Below are 15,305 nucleotides of genomic sequence, written 5' to 3' on the forward strand. Positions count from 1 at the left end.
CAGTTACCAGTTACCAGTGTGCCGCCACAGCTTACCAGATGTGCCGCAAATCTTTTTGTAATTTTGGAGAAAAGCTTCAGAATTCTTTTAAAATGGGCATGGGCATGTAGGCTAGCATATAGCGCCAAATCTGCTTCATATCTAATAAATAAGCACATTTGATCACTGCAATCGAATCAATCAGATCATTGGCGATGTTGGGTAATTGTTATGTCATAATCACACTACTATGTGTCGTACAGAGTCTTTAATAATCCGCATCACAATAGTGTTCTATATGGTGTGGTCGTGTGGACACAAGCGCAGTGGTATGCTCCGCGGCTGCGACACCAATGGATGCGGGTCCATGTCCGACCGAGGTCGACTTCCGAATTCCGATATCTAAATGTTGGAGGTTTACCTAGGCTCCTCCTCGCCACCTTATCTTACAAAAGCCTAGAGGTGAACCGTGCTATAAGTCGGCAGCTGCGGAAAATAAGAAGAATATCGGCCTGGTGTAAATGACCATAGTAGTCGACAAACACCATGAATACCCCAAAACAAGCAAATCAAACAAGCGAATATCACGGACACTGCGAATTGTCTACGTCACACTTTTCATTTGGCCAAAGGCTATTTTACGGTATTTTTTTCCGTTGCCTAATCCGGTCCGTTCGTCATAAACATTCAAGGGGCCCGCGAAATGATTCGTAAACCTCATGTGGCCCCTTGGCCGAAGGTTGGCCACCCCTGCTTTAAATTGAATTTTGTTTTCAATGCAGCCTCAGGTTTTGTTTGTTTTATTGACACATAATTGGCGCTTTTAACAACTTGAGTCATATGCGCCCGCGCAGTAAATTTCACAAGGTCTTGTTTACGCTTGTCTTGGTAGGGTGGAGTGAAAATGACTTTTTTTTAAATCGAAAAAGGTTCTTAAATCCCAACAAATGACCTGAAACTTCAATAAAAATTTAATTTAGGGGATTGCCCCCCTTTTCCAGCCGGCAAGCCCCCAATTTCTGCGCGCGAGGGGGTAAATTTGCATATCTCGGCAACCGCTGGTTGCAGAGTCATGAGATATAGCTCAAAAGATGCAAAAACATCATGTTTATATAAGTCCTAAGAAGAAGGTTTTCTCTATTGTGAATACAAAACTTGTTATAGTCAAAAAAAACAGTAAAAAATGCGGGTAAACTACGGGAGTAACTACATACTCAAATGTGTTGGGGCTGCGGGGCTGCGGGGAGCCCATCTTGGTGACATGAGGTACCAGTCGTTTGCAACCGAGGTGAATATAAGGTTGCAATAAGAAGATCCTTGTCCAACTGGGATAGTCGGTGGTTTGCCTTGTCAGCGGGCCGAGGAGTGCCGCTGGAAATGCCCGATTGGTTGATCTAGCTAGAATATGGCTGTGGTAGGAGACCCTGAGTATTCGTCGGACCCCCTTGAGTGCGGCCTGGGAGTGTCCGACTCTCAGTAAGTGTCACTGTTGGAAGCGAATATACCCAGACACCCCCGCATGTGCATGATATACACATACAGTAACGTGTTATTTATTGATACACGACAAATTGATTGTAGTGGTACTAACATTCAAATCCTGAATCGTTTCTAATTGTAATTAAAATACTGGTTGCAATGAGTTGCCCTGAAAATGACTCTCTGCGACCTGAAAGTTATAATGAAGCTCCATCGCATCACGACGAGGCATCTTATTTTGCTAGTGAAACAGTTGCTCAAGACTTGTTACAATAACTCGTTACGCCGCTGCAATAACGACGAAATATATCGACAATGGCGCAGGAATATCTTGAGTTCTAGATATCTGCGCAATGGTGAACTGAAGCACGTGCAATTTACGACATTATGATCTTACCTACCTAATAAATAATTTTCGAGCGTCAAATTAACCTGCCGAGCATGATGTTAAAAAAAAACAGACTCCTGCAGATTGAAGCATAGTGTTCTAAGGTGGTGTATAGCTCAGTGGTGTAGACACTAGCGATCGTTCCGCTTCGGCAGTTTGGGAAGCTGTCGCCAAGATGCATACTCTGCCGCTTGAGCATAGGGAAAAGTTGCGTTCTAATCAGATGTAGGAAGTTAATTGGTTAGTGCGGTATGTTTTCTGTGCGTCCTTTGTGATGATGAGATATCAATTTATAAATTAAGATGTCGAATTTTGCTGCCGGTAAGGTTTTTCAGGCAGTGTAAGCGGCATGATATCGTGTTACATTGCAACTGGAGTAACCTGTCCTAGCTTCCTTGTTAATGTTATCGTTATCATGCTATATGTACGCCAACATGTCTTTTGTATCATATCAGGCAAGTGATATATCCGACGATTCTATAATTTGTCAAAATGTGACCTGTGGCTGGTACCAAGAATCCTGTCCGTACAGTGAGAGCTGAGAGACAAAAGAATCGCAAAAGTTGAAGGAATTTGTTGAAGAGCTACTGCGGTGAAAGATGTGTGTCAGTTAAAAGAATTCAGCCTTATATCTTCTATGACATTAATCACTTACCTGAGGAAGTGGAATAATTCGGGCAACAGAATCATCAGAAACTTCGTCTTTTAGTGCGAGAGGCTTATTCGGGAGATGGATTTTGTGAGCTGAGGCCGTGCACATTTTCTCACGGTATGTTGGAAGCTTTTGTGGCCCTAATGAGAAATTTTATGCGGCCGTCGACCAGTAACTCAATTAGTACTATGCGCTGGAGGCTGTAAACATGTGTATTTGGCTTCCATTACTGAGATGCCTTGGGATGCGGCCGTAGGCTACATAAGTAATCGAAATAAGGTCGTGAATAGCAAAACGGTTGCTCCCCCTGCTTTTGTTAGATAGTGTTGGGAAAATTTGTCGCAAAACTCTGACATCCTAGAAGTGGAATTCAAAGAGAGATGAATAGAGCTAATGCAAAATACAGTTACCGCAGCACTTGAAGTACTGTATGTAGAGGTGGACAAAGCAGTCAGCCCTGCTACTCAAGTAGAAATAGAGATAACGGTGTAAATATCTACTCGACTGCAGACGATTACCCCTGACGAGAGTGCCCGCTGAAAATATTTGAGTTCATTTCAATACCGGCATGATGTAACAGGTAGCGGGTAGATTCCTCGAAAATCTATTCAGTTACCTTGATACGGCTATATCGCGTGGTTCTGAAGAAAATTTGTAAATGTGATGCAAACTTTTCCCAAATCAAATTTATACTTTTCGAAATCCATATTGTGAAAAGGACTTTTGACTGAAAACTGTTCCATGTGGAACTGGAAGTGTTCCAAGACATAGCCACCTGAATAAATAGTGCAGATAGGCAAAACGTTTACTTATGTAGCCTACTGTGAAAATGTAGAAATACTTCATTCCTCACCAACACCAACTAAATGTTATGACTAGGACGATTTATTTACCTTAAAAACAGAAGATTTTGACCTAAAAAATCATAATTTTTACATTTTTTGACCCTAAAAATCTTGATTTTGACCTAGTTTGACCTAGCGTATGCAAATTAGGTGTTTCCCACATAATGTTAAAATTGTAACACTCCTCTTCTCTTCATTTCTGGTCGGAACTGTCTGTCCTTACGAAGTAGTTTGGCCTGAAACATGACTTTTTTGCCTCAAAAACTGACAAATTTTTACATGAAAAAACTTCATTTTAACAAAAACTGGCCTATGAAGAATTCCAATAGTTACATTACGCATTATGGTACATATAATTCATTACGCATTATGTTAGAAATATTAAAAAAAAATTGTAGTTCAACGGAAGATACTTTCCTACATTCACGGGTAGAAAGAGTCTGTCTGTCCCCTTGCCAAATAGCTTGCCAAGAATGGAGTAAACGTTCAACAGCAGTAGTTTTTGGCTGACAGCACTGAAGTTGTGCGTACACTGCTGGTAACAAACCGTGTTGCTTCATTCTGGCAATGGTGTCTACATCACAATTTTCATCATGCGCTTCTTGATATTAGAAACATGCAATGCCCACGCAGTCTTGCCTCAGTTGAGATATTGCGGTACGTTGAGCATAACACGATGTTTCATTTGAATGTTTATAATTCACAGTGAGCAGACAATCGGCCATCTACAACAGTAAGCCCATGCTACAAGTTGCCAAATGTCAAATGATAGGTTCACAGACAGTGCAAAATCTAAGGTACAAACGAAATGCAGGTTTCAAAAAACTTTTAACTTTTTTGACACTGTTTGACCTAACGCTACAACTTTTTTTAAATGTCAAAAAATTCGCCCTAGTTATGAGCTTTTACCGAAGCGCCAAAAATATGATGGTTAGCCAGCAGAGACCAAAGGTAGTTTTGGTATGGTTTCTCGCTTACATCTCATTCATTTTTAGAAATTACTCAATCTTCTGTCGGTGTCAACTGATATCTGCATATGAACGCCGAAGACCACGTACCTTTGTCATCCAACAGTCGGTTCTTGTGAAATATATGTGTCGAAGATAACTTGCATAGTAATCAGATGGAGATGTTTGAGTTACAATTTATACTTCCTGCTTGAGTACACTATAGCACTTGTACTTGAATAATTGTTTTTGCATAAATGGCATACGTAACTACATTCACGCATTTATATAGCATAAATCTTTTGTCCAAAACCGTGCAGAACAGAGCATTAACTTTTGTGAGATTAGTTCAAAAAAGTATTGCACTGCACTTTGATCATTATGATTGTATCATACAATTTATATATATGCTTATTGAAATTTCCTCATACTGCTTGCAACTCTGAGTATGCCTCTGGTCTCAACTATTTTGCTGACTCGTTGCAATATCTCTTGAATATATTTAATAAAGCCAATATGAACCCTGACTGGTGTTTGAGCCAACGCCATCACAATATAGTGCAGGTAACTATAAGTGGTTCTAGTTGACTATGAAAAATGTCAAGAAGATCTACCGCTGCGATTAGAGATCCCCTCAAGTGAAGCGAATGAAGGCATTTACTACATATATGCTGAAATATATTTTTGCAAATCCATTTACCAGGAGGAATTACCAAGGTAACAACATGCAATATAATCTCTGCATTCAAGCCATGATAGTAGCCTTTCAAATTGCATCTGAGCTCAATGGTGAAGATTGTGATATCTATCTTGCAGTTCTCTTCTTGAAATCCTCACTCACTATCCAATAAAGTTTATTCAAAACCTGATTGGTGATTCCATAAAAGTGATTTGAGCTTTCACGTTTTAGTTGACAGTTCAAACTAGCCATGAATGAGCTGTTTTCAGATGCGGATACGGATACTGTGCAAATCCCTTGAGTGCAAATGTAGAAGATTGCCACATCCATTCGTCTGTATTTCCGTGAATCTTTCATTAATTCCAATGGGCATTGATAATTGGGAATTGCTTTAGAGATTAGAAGTAGAGAATGATGAGGATCATCATTATGTTCATCAGTATCTTTAAAATATTACGAATGCTTCTCAATGCTTGAAGTTATATCTTGCTTTGCTCTTGCTGAGTAAAAAGCCACAGTTTTGTGCCAGACCATAGTCATGCATCCACATTTTGACATTTTGTAGTCCAAACGATTTCCATACAAGGTGTTAAGAAGAACCCTGACTTCAAAACAAATTCGTCGTCATTTACTTCCGGCATAGATATTTCTCCACGATTAATGCATCCGCAAAATGTCTTCATCAAGCATCAGTAATTCAGGGGTAATGGGCCGTTCTGTTGGTCGAATCTATTCATTTCCTCCCATAATGGCATGGAATTCTTGTAACCGATACGCATCTTGCAACACAGCTTCTAGCTCTTCAATAAATTCCTTGAACTTGGCAATTCTCTGAGGTGTCTGACTGTACGAATAGGATTCTTGGTGCCTGTCACAGCTCGCATTTTGAAAAATTATAGAATCGTCGGATATATCACTTGCCTGGTATAATACAAAAGACATGTTGGCGTACATATAGCATGATAACGATAACATTAACAAGGAATCTAGGACAGGTTACTCCAGTTGCAATGTAACACGATAACATGTCGCTTGCACTGCCTGAAAAACCTTACTGGCAGAAAAATTTGACATCTTAATTTATAAATTGATATCTCATCATCAAGAATAGCGCACAGAAAACTTACCGCGCTAACCAATAAACTTCCTACATCTGATTAGAACGCAACTTTTCCCTATGCTCAAGCGGCAGAGAATGCATCTTGGCCTCAGCTTCCCAAACTGCCGAAGCGGAACGATCGCTAGTGTCTACACCACCTTAGAACACTATGATTGAAGGCAAGAGCTATGATTTCCGCGTTCAATACGAGAGCGGCATTCCATCAACCGTGAACTACGTTCTTAAAATGTACGTGTTATACGACGCGCATCCATTACTAAGGTATCTATACCAGTTCAGTTCAGCCCATTAAAAATCGTCGATGACAGGAATAGCTTTGGTCGTTACTATCCAGTATTGAGCACGCTGGTGCACGATATCTTTTCAGTGCTTTGGATTTGGATGGATTTATTACAGTTGGTCCAGAACTAGTATGTTGTGGACAGAATTCAGCAGTGATGTAAGTGCGTGACTCTTTAATAATAGCTGTTAAATACGAAATCCTGTCTGCAGCAATTGCAAGCTCGATGCGAATCCAAATTGCATGGTAATAGGCCCTGGAGACGAAAATATAATTTCGTAAGACTAAATGAATGAATGTAGTCGAAAAATATAATTTCCGTTAGTCTCTTATAAATGTCAGGTTGCGTATTCCAATGTACTGCGTACTGTAATATCACGCTTGCCATATACATGGAATGCCTTTCGTGATGGTTGCTCTAGCTCGCGTGCCTCTATTGGCATTATTGCAATATCGCAAATATAAGCAGCTTGAACTCTGGTGAACCTTGGAGTTACGATCCATTCGCTTGAGGTTATCGAGAGCTACGTACGGTGTACACGTGTACGTACACTGTACAGTCGTACACCCTTTTGCGCTGTGATAATCACCATGAAAGAGATTACTATATAGTCGCTCACGAAGAGGTGCTTTTCCGGTATCTAACACGTCGTGTACTCAATATGATCCGTGTTTTAAATTGCTACTAATAAACATTTCAAACGAAACAATAAAAACAAATGCGAAGGGAGGAAAAGGAACAAAGTATAGATAGTTTATTTTATGCTTATGTGCGAAGATATACAATTAGTGAACTATTTGTTGTAAGTGGATGGGTCGGGTCTTCATACGCCTCTTTTATGACCGCCATCTCAACTTCGAAAAATTTCAGGGTGCCTCTAGGCAGGGTGGTAATGACTTGAGTCATGACTCGACTCAAGTCCGACCCGATTCGTGATTTTCTGATAACTCGACTTCACTCGAGTCATTTTCTAAAAATGCCGAAATGACTCGACTCGAGTCAATCTGTGTATTGACCCGACTTGGACTCGAGTCATTGCGCATGACTCGGACCAAGTCATATGACTCGAGTCTCAGACGGCCAAGACCGACTTTTCACTGTAATTCGAAGAATAGTAAAGTAATCACACTGTTGGTATTCAACCTATTGGTACTGGCACTTGACAATGCGACCAGAGACTGTTAAAAACGAGGAAAATTGTTATATTTTAAATGTGAACCATTCGACATCACCAAACTGTGTTATAAAAAGTAGTTTTAACAAGACGTTTATTCAAAACTGAGCACTGAGCAGTCAACGCAGTGACTTGGACTCGGAGTCGAGTCATATTACCGTGACCCGGACTCGAGCGTTTGTTCGCTGACTTGGACTCGGACTTGACTCGGTAGTGGATTAAAAATGACTCGACTTGACTCGAGTCAAAACTGTAAAAGTGAGATTGACTTGTTATTCGGAGCCTTGTGACTTGGTTACAAACCTGCCTCTAGGCCTCCATTGGTTCCGAAGTCAAGAATTCATCCGCACAGTAAACTGCACGAAGGGGGAAGAAATTTCAATCCGAATAAATCTCGTAAACAATGTTCTATTTAGAATGCACGGAAGTCGTTTATAGCTCCCGTTGGTCACTCGTATTAAGTGGTCATGACCTGGTAATTACGATGCTGTGGCATAGGAGTAGCCAGGAGACAAATTTGTGAGGGCAATTGTGGTGTAGTGTATATATGACGTTACAATGAACATATCGAACATTTGGCAGGGCAAAGACGGTTTTCGTCTCCCGATTTAGCTGCTCCTATCAATTTGAAAATCCATGCCTGAATGGGTTCGAATTTACCGAATGTCTTCCAAAGTCTTTATGCCATTAACTTACGGTCATAACCACAGCACACGTACGTTCCTTCTACCGCATATTCTCGAATTATCACGGATCGTAGAAACACAGTTCTCAGTTTTTTAATCGGGGCTGTTACGCGGGCTGGGTTAAGAGCCTCTGAGATAATTAATTTACTGAAATAATGTTAATCTTTACTTCAATAGTTGACGATGGCACTGATGTCGAAGTTGCCGCAAAATTGACTGTATATATGTCTGATGTTTAGAAGCCCCCAGTATAGACTTTATGTGAACATATTAGATTGCATGTCTTGTTAATGTACGTGAAGACGTGGTACGGATGGGTACGGACAGATACATGTTGACTAATACGAAATATTTCTGAAGATGAAACCCCAGACTCAATCAGATACGCGAAAACTTTGTCAATTCTGCCATATTAACTATCCCACACTATAAAAACCTATATATGGGATACTTTGTGCAAAATGTTGCATATGCCTAATGAAGGATATCTACAAATGTGCTAGTTACATTTGGTTGGTATTGATGGAATATTTGATATATACAGACGTATGTTTATGACGAAAAGGAGTATTACGGTTGCACTCTATTTACGACATATACAAAATTTCACGAGTTGTGTAAGGTGTTACTCAAGGCGTAGCAGACATTCTCGTACACGCATTCACCCATACAGATAACTGGGCAAATTGTATCCCATGCTGCGTATGAAATATTTATTACGACCGTTTGCTATTTTCGAATTATATGAAATTAGATGAAATCTCGAGATTGAGCGGGAGCGAGAGCGGGAGCGAGATTCCAGTGAATGCGTCTTATTTGCGACAGCGAGCGGGATTTAACATCATCGATACTGTGTAAACATCTGCACACTGCACTGTACAGTGTACACTGACCTGTACAGTGTATAGTGTACGTACAGTACAGTCGTACACAGATCTCGTAGCATACAGACGATCGTTAGCACCATCCAGGGACAGGAGAAAGTCGCCGAACAACCGCGAACTTTAGTAGTATTGATATGCGAAAGGATTTGTGCGACATTTAACCTTAGTATTCCGCTTGTTAGTTGCAGCAATACCGATTATCGGGGATATAGCTTATGGCGGAGTCCGGGAAAGACGCTATTGCGGCGTTAGAAAGTACAACTGAGAAAAATGAGCACAACCTCGTTATCGAATTTGGAACGGATCGAATCTTACATTATGCGGGTGTTTACCTCGTGGCATTCTTGGCCTCGCTGGCGAAGATAGTTCAACTCGCAAGTGAGCGAATATTCTTCCGCGTAGCGGTCAATTCGTACAGAGTGATTTATGATGTCTTCTGTTAGGCGGAAATATAACGTGCTATCCTGCCGGCGACAAGCAAGCGAGCAGTGACTTCATCAAATATGCAAACAGCTATTGTTGGGAGTCTTCGGCGTCCATTGCGAATGCTTCGAACGTATCGTGCGGTGGTTTACCGAACACGGCTATTTTCATTGCGAAACCTGATCGCTTAAAAGCAATTTTCCGAGCTCTTCCGTATCTTATGATTTTTGAGGTAAATTGCTTATAATTTTGCGCATCTGTTCTTGTGGAGCAGCAATCTTGTGGTGATTTGAAATGATGAATTCATTAATAAACTGATGATGACGGTCCTCCCATCCGATTTATAGTCAGATGTTACCTTACTCATTTTTATTTCTCGCGCTTCTATATATCGAATTGGAAACAGAATTGTTCCACTTGAGCGCACAAATAAACCACTGCCTGCGGATATTTTGAAAATCATCAACATCGTTCATAACAATCAATGCTTGCAGGCGGAGCTGATTTCCATGTTGTTATCCGATGATAATGGTGCACCCGGATCCGGTTAATTCATAGTTGTCCGGTCAATGGCGCAAAACGTCTGGCCTCTGGCGTCATAGTAAATCTGGTATTGTATATTCCAGGCTCTTCTGTACGCACTACCTTTCATCTATTGGCACAGTCTCGTCGGTGCTAAATTGATGGGACACTTGAAGTTCATGAAAAACCTGTTAACGGATATATACGAGATAGTGCAGAAAATTCCACGGGGAATCTATAAGAGGTTTGATACATACGCCATTATCATTGTCACCCGCATTTTCACTCTGTAAATATCACAGTGATTCATCGTATGATAGTGACAGCTATTATCTGAATGGGTGGAACGGGTTCAAACCGGATTACCGAACGCGGCGGCGGTCCCGAACGGCGAGTGGCAGCAACGAGGAAGGACGAGATCTGCTGGAAAACGATGGGCAGCCCAAGGTCAGCTGAAGGCAGGGAAACTATAATATATTATGTTAACAATTCTGCTGCAAACGCTGGACTAACGCCAATCCAGCACATGCATCAGATTAGTTATTCTGGGTGTAAAAACGTGGGATTTTTTTATGATAATGATGGTAATTACAGCGAAAAGCCCCTGTAACAACATTGTGCTTATGATCCACTAATCCATATTTTGATGCCAACCGACTGAAACTTCGTACTTGCAGAAACGACATTCACCTTATTTCTGAATCAGTACCGAATGCCCTGAATTTTGTTAAACTCGAACAGTCAAATTTAGGGTTGCGTGTAACACAGAACTCAATTTAAATAGAACATGCTTAAAACATGGCACTTTTATAAAACGTGTTTTTATTGTTAATTTTATGACGTCACAAATCTTTAATTGTGGCGTCACAGTGGTCGGTATTGACACTTTAAAATCTAGGGTCAATATCAGTCCTTTGCCGAAAAAGGCTTCCGACCCCTGCCATAAACGGACCAGTAATATCCTAAACCAGGCCTATATCCAGGGTTGCCATCGACAAGGACCTAAAAATAAGGACAGTCGGAAATTACATTAGCATTATAAAAGCGTATTTGTACATGCTCTGTTGTTATTTGAAATATCGGTATTTCATATGGCTTCCGGGTTACTGCCACAATCGCAGATATTGCAATGTGCAAAAAACTCGTTTGATACCTTTGAATTCTTCCTCATAATCGTGACGAATAACGCTTTTGCGCTGGATCATTATAACTAATCAGATTTAGCCTTAATAGTAGCTAAAACTGTATGTGCAATATAATTTGAATTAATTTCTATCAATCATTATGGCTTTACTACTTTTTAATCCAAGTGTCGACTGCACTGCTCCCATTTTCACAACACAATAAATGCTGCCTTGCCCACAGCTTATTCTGCCGTAGACTAAACAGCAGAAACCTGGCACTGCTTTTTACTGCTAAAATGACGTCCGCTGCGATTCTCGGCACAGCCGAAACTGCCATACCACTCACTGCCGCCCTAGCTATCTCCCCACTGTTTTCTGTATGTACATTGTACAATATATATGTACAAGTACAGTACAGCACGGGAGTTCCTTTCATTTAAGATGTCATACAATCACGATGCAAATGCGTAATTTTAGAATGTTATGCAACACGAATACCAGGCAAAAACGATCGAAGTTCTGTAGTTGTTGAAAATAAGACAAAATAAGGACGCGAGTCGAAAATAAGGACAATTCTTAAAAATAAGGACAGTTGAGTTTTTTAAGACCCGTCTTTCACAATAAGGACAAATCTTAGAAATAAGGACGGTATGGCAACCCTGCCTATATCGTTATGTAGCATTTTTACGGTCGGCAGTCATCATCAAAACATCCTTTCCCAACCGATTGAATCGACGACAGTTTCCAGGGTTCCAACCATGTTTTAAGTCAAGTGTTTTAAAACACCGTTGTTTTGAATGCAACCCTAGTCATAGTGATTGCGATAGATTTGTCATTCCAGGCGAAGAAAGAAAAGAACTTCTACGAACGTTTGTTAGGAGATATGAAAGATCGTCATTTATTTTCAATGCTGTGCTTCGAGAACTTTTCGTCGATGGAACATCACCCTTATATTTTGTCGGTGTACCATTTATCAAGAGCACCTACAACTTCACCCGACGAAGCATTTATCGGATCAAAAATAAAAGGAATGCTGCGACTTGTAACCAACAAAAACAATTTTGGCGGGAGATTCTTAGTAAGAGCCTACTTTTGTAGGCATATCATCGGAGTGATTGTCTCATTGATAGCGGTGCTTGCCTTATTTTGGATACTGGCGTGGATTGGTGCTGATGGATGGCAAGCGGAGAGCTTCAGGCAAGATATTGATGTCAAATCGATGTACGCAATCCAACAGAACAGATCAACGACCAACCATGCTACCCCAATAATGTAATATCCGATCAATTACAAGTATCAATTCCTGTATACGCTAGTAGGAGAGAACAAAATGTATGAATCCCCTCACCTTTAACGATTGGTACTTTGGATTGGTACTTGCGGTTGCATCTACGACATAAGCCCGCGAAAACAGTAAATATTTCAAAATACATGACCGGCTACCATCACTAACTAATGGGTGCTAATACTTACTATACTAAATATTGCATCTACCTCATAGCTGACCACCGGATCTGATTACTTGATTCTAAAGTGGTGTGGTAGTATATATGACCCATTGACCCGGTACGATATATTGGCGTATTGTATAAGCGTACTTAAGTAATCATCAGCAGATCCTTTCCTTACAGGTGTGATGTCGTCCATCATGAAGACATTTGTATGGTATGCACGTTTCTGCGAAAGTTTGACATGCTCGGCTACATCATTATAAACCTATGCATCAGTTTGATGTATCTCGTCATATCTCTATCACGATTGTATTTCATAAGGGGAAGCTCCGAGAGGGCAATCTGCCATTACTTCGAGGAGATTTCCGACACCGGATCCGCGGCATTGAATAAGGTTGAATAGAGTTAGTTCTGTACGAATGGGATCCCACATCACTTTCATGGTGCATATCACTATGTGCTTCTATCGGTTCCCTGTCCCTGGCAACGTGCTGTCGTTATGATACCATACATGATTTCTGATTTGCGTGGTGCCGTTACATCCTATGGAAGCAGAGTGAGTGACGCTGACGTAGCATATACGTTTCCACGTAAGGCCTAAAGAAATGAGACTATAAGGTAGAGGCCACGTTGAGAAACTGGAGCAGTGATTAAATATGTGCCCTAAATTTCACAAAGGATTACGAGAATAACCTCGACACCACAGAGATCGATCAACGTATCCACAGCGCAGTGTCCCTTTAAAAAGATACTGCACTGCACGGAGCTTTGCCTATATATGGAGTCACAATGATATTGCGAATTTCGTCGCGTTGATTGGACACTTCAGAATACTGAGGCATGTGCTATACAACCCCGCATCTGAGAAGCGAATTAATATAAAGCAGAAATGCTTGCCCCCGTGATAACCGTGGACTGGGAATATAAGAGGGAAAGACATTTTACCCAAAATTAAATTGCAGGCTTGTAATCAATTTAAATATTCAAAAAACACTATTGCTATAGCTGCGAACGATCATGGAGTGCATTCTTGATGCCATTTTGGATTTCGTGGTGCACAACTGCACAAAACGTCTCTTTGTGCTACATACAGGGAGTCACTGCTGTACCAGATTAGGATCTGTTACATTACAAGTGTTATACCGTTTGTGACATTGCTGAACATTGCAGTTTTTCTGCATTGGGATCATAACGTCATCACGGATTGACAAATGTTGCTGGGTTGTGTGATTGGATTGAACAGTGTTTCTATCAGTGTAGAACTATAGATTACTAACCTACGGTAGGCTAGTAATCTATAGTAGAACGATGTTTGGCAACGCATGAATCTATTGGAGAGATATAACAAGGTACCTTTAACGAAATATCGCAATAAATAAATGCTTCACTAGTGCACAGTCAAAAATCCCCTGAAATTGGAGGATGCATTAATGTCCTGCTACCGAAGTTTATGATTTTTGAGTCTTCGTTGTTTTTTCATGATGCTGAATTGTGTTATTGCTTGCTATGCCATTTTTGTACGTCAGTATCGACCATATGATACGTTTATTTGTACGCCATCATTGACCAAGTCTGTGTTGCAAAATAGAAACTTGTGATAAGCACCTCATTTATTTTCTTAATAAATAGCAACATCCTACAAATGTGCATTAAAGCAGCGCTTCCAAACCTTTTTCAACCCACTTTCAATGCAATATTTCATTGTGCGACCCACCATGAGATATGACCGAACGGATAACGACGTATACTGTGTTAAATTGAACGCCAACAAGTGAAATTGGGCGACAGTTAAAGAACACTAAAACATCAAGGAGACAAGAACACGCGAAATAGATCATTGCAAAGGAGAAAGCGAGTATTCAAGATTTCAAGCAGTAATTCGTCTTTTACGTGACTTTAGTATATAGCTTGCGTTTCGGAAATTGTTTACTAATAATATCTGGTTGGATTGCGTCTCCAGTCAATGTTCGCCAAGCCTTTGGGAGAAGGAATTTGATGTGATGCCGATTTCCAGGGAAGAAGTTTGTCTAACGGGTTATCTACTGACGGTAATCGTTGTAATTCAAACAATTTTCCAACGAGCTCAATGAAAATATAATATCAAGGTAACAAGGTTCCCATCAGAGATATATCAACATCTAGCCAAATGAACTTAAGTATTACTAAGTATTATTAAGTACGTAAGAACGTAAGAAACAACCTTATATTTGTAATTCATTATGCTAAACTCCTAGCCAAAACGTTGTGTATTCCCACCCGTATACCAACCCTGGTATACGGGTGTGAATATACACCCGTGGCACACGAAACTATAACCTATACCTCAGACTCATACGCCAAGAGTCGCCAGTCACTTAATTGTCCTGAGGATGAGACGAAATGAGGTTTGGAATCTGTACCTCTTAAAAGATGTACAGAAGATTCCCAAGATGACAAAGCACGCTACACTTTCGCTTCAGACTTTTTGTAAGACAGCGCTCACGCAGATGTTGTTGTTGTTGTTGTTTTTATTAACTCATATAATTGGCGCTTGCAACTCGTGGTTATTTGCGCCCACACAGTAAATTTCATACATTTCATAATGTCATGTCTTCTTGAACTTGAGTCTTTTTGCGGCTCATTTGCTGCCTCCTTTCAAGAGTTCGGCTCTCTCTTCTTCTGAGCTTTTCAA

The 15,305-nt window shown here is 40.5% G+C and overlaps 1 protein-coding gene and 1 long non-coding RNA gene across 3 annotated transcripts; both read left to right on the plus strand.

The window, feature by feature from the left end:
• The first annotated feature begins 2,101 nt into the window (after window positions 1-2,101).
• Window positions 2,102-4,811, plus strand: LOC145450762 (uncharacterized). Its single transcript, XR_013918577.1, has 2 exons — window positions 2,102-2,615; window positions 4,339-4,811. It is a non-coding gene; the product is annotated as an uncharacterized LOC145450762 (long non-coding RNA).
• Window positions 4,812-6,297: 1,486 nt separating this feature from the next.
• On the plus strand, window positions 6,298-14,411 carry LOC145450761 (uncharacterized). Of its 2 annotated transcripts, XM_080329272.1 has the most exons (7): window positions 6,298-9,237; window positions 9,297-9,492; window positions 9,558-9,769; window positions 10,164-10,303; window positions 10,362-10,506; window positions 12,025-12,380; window positions 12,815-14,411. In XM_080329272.1, the coding sequence occupies exons 2-7, from the start codon at window positions 9,330-9,332 to the stop codon at window positions 13,035-13,037; spliced, it is 1,239 nt and encodes a 412-aa protein (XP_080185398.1). In that variant the 5' UTR covers window positions 6,298-9,237; window positions 9,297-9,329; the 3' UTR covers window positions 13,038-14,411. The 2 variants fall into 2 exon arrangements, with proteins under 2 accessions (XP_080185398.1, XP_080185397.1); XM_080329271.1 differs by having other exon boundaries at window positions 6,302-9,492.
• The last annotated feature ends 894 nt before the right edge of the window (window positions 14,412-15,305 follow it).

This window comes from Botryllus schlosseri, chromosome 11 (genome assembly GCF_051294905.1).
Source record: "Botryllus schlosseri isolate E-star chromosome 11, Bs_hap1, whole genome shotgun sequence".
Lineage (NCBI taxonomy): Eukaryota > Metazoa > Chordata > Ascidiacea > Stolidobranchia > Styelidae > Botryllus > Botryllus schlosseri.

Bases quoted from the DNA above. Each gene is read 5' to 3' on its own strand.
- LOC145450761 (XM_080329272.1), top strand. From the start codon at position 9,330: ATGGCGGAGTCCGGGAAAGACGCTATTGCGGCGTTAGAAAGTACAACT. The intron at 10,304-10,361 runs GTTTGATACATA...TAAATATCACAG, and splicing joins CCACGGGGAATCTATAAGAG to TGATTCATCGTATGATAGTG. The intron at 12,381-12,814 runs GCAAGATATTGA...CTTTCCTTACAG, and splicing joins TGGCAAGCGGAGAGCTTCAG to GTGTGATGTCGTCCATCATG.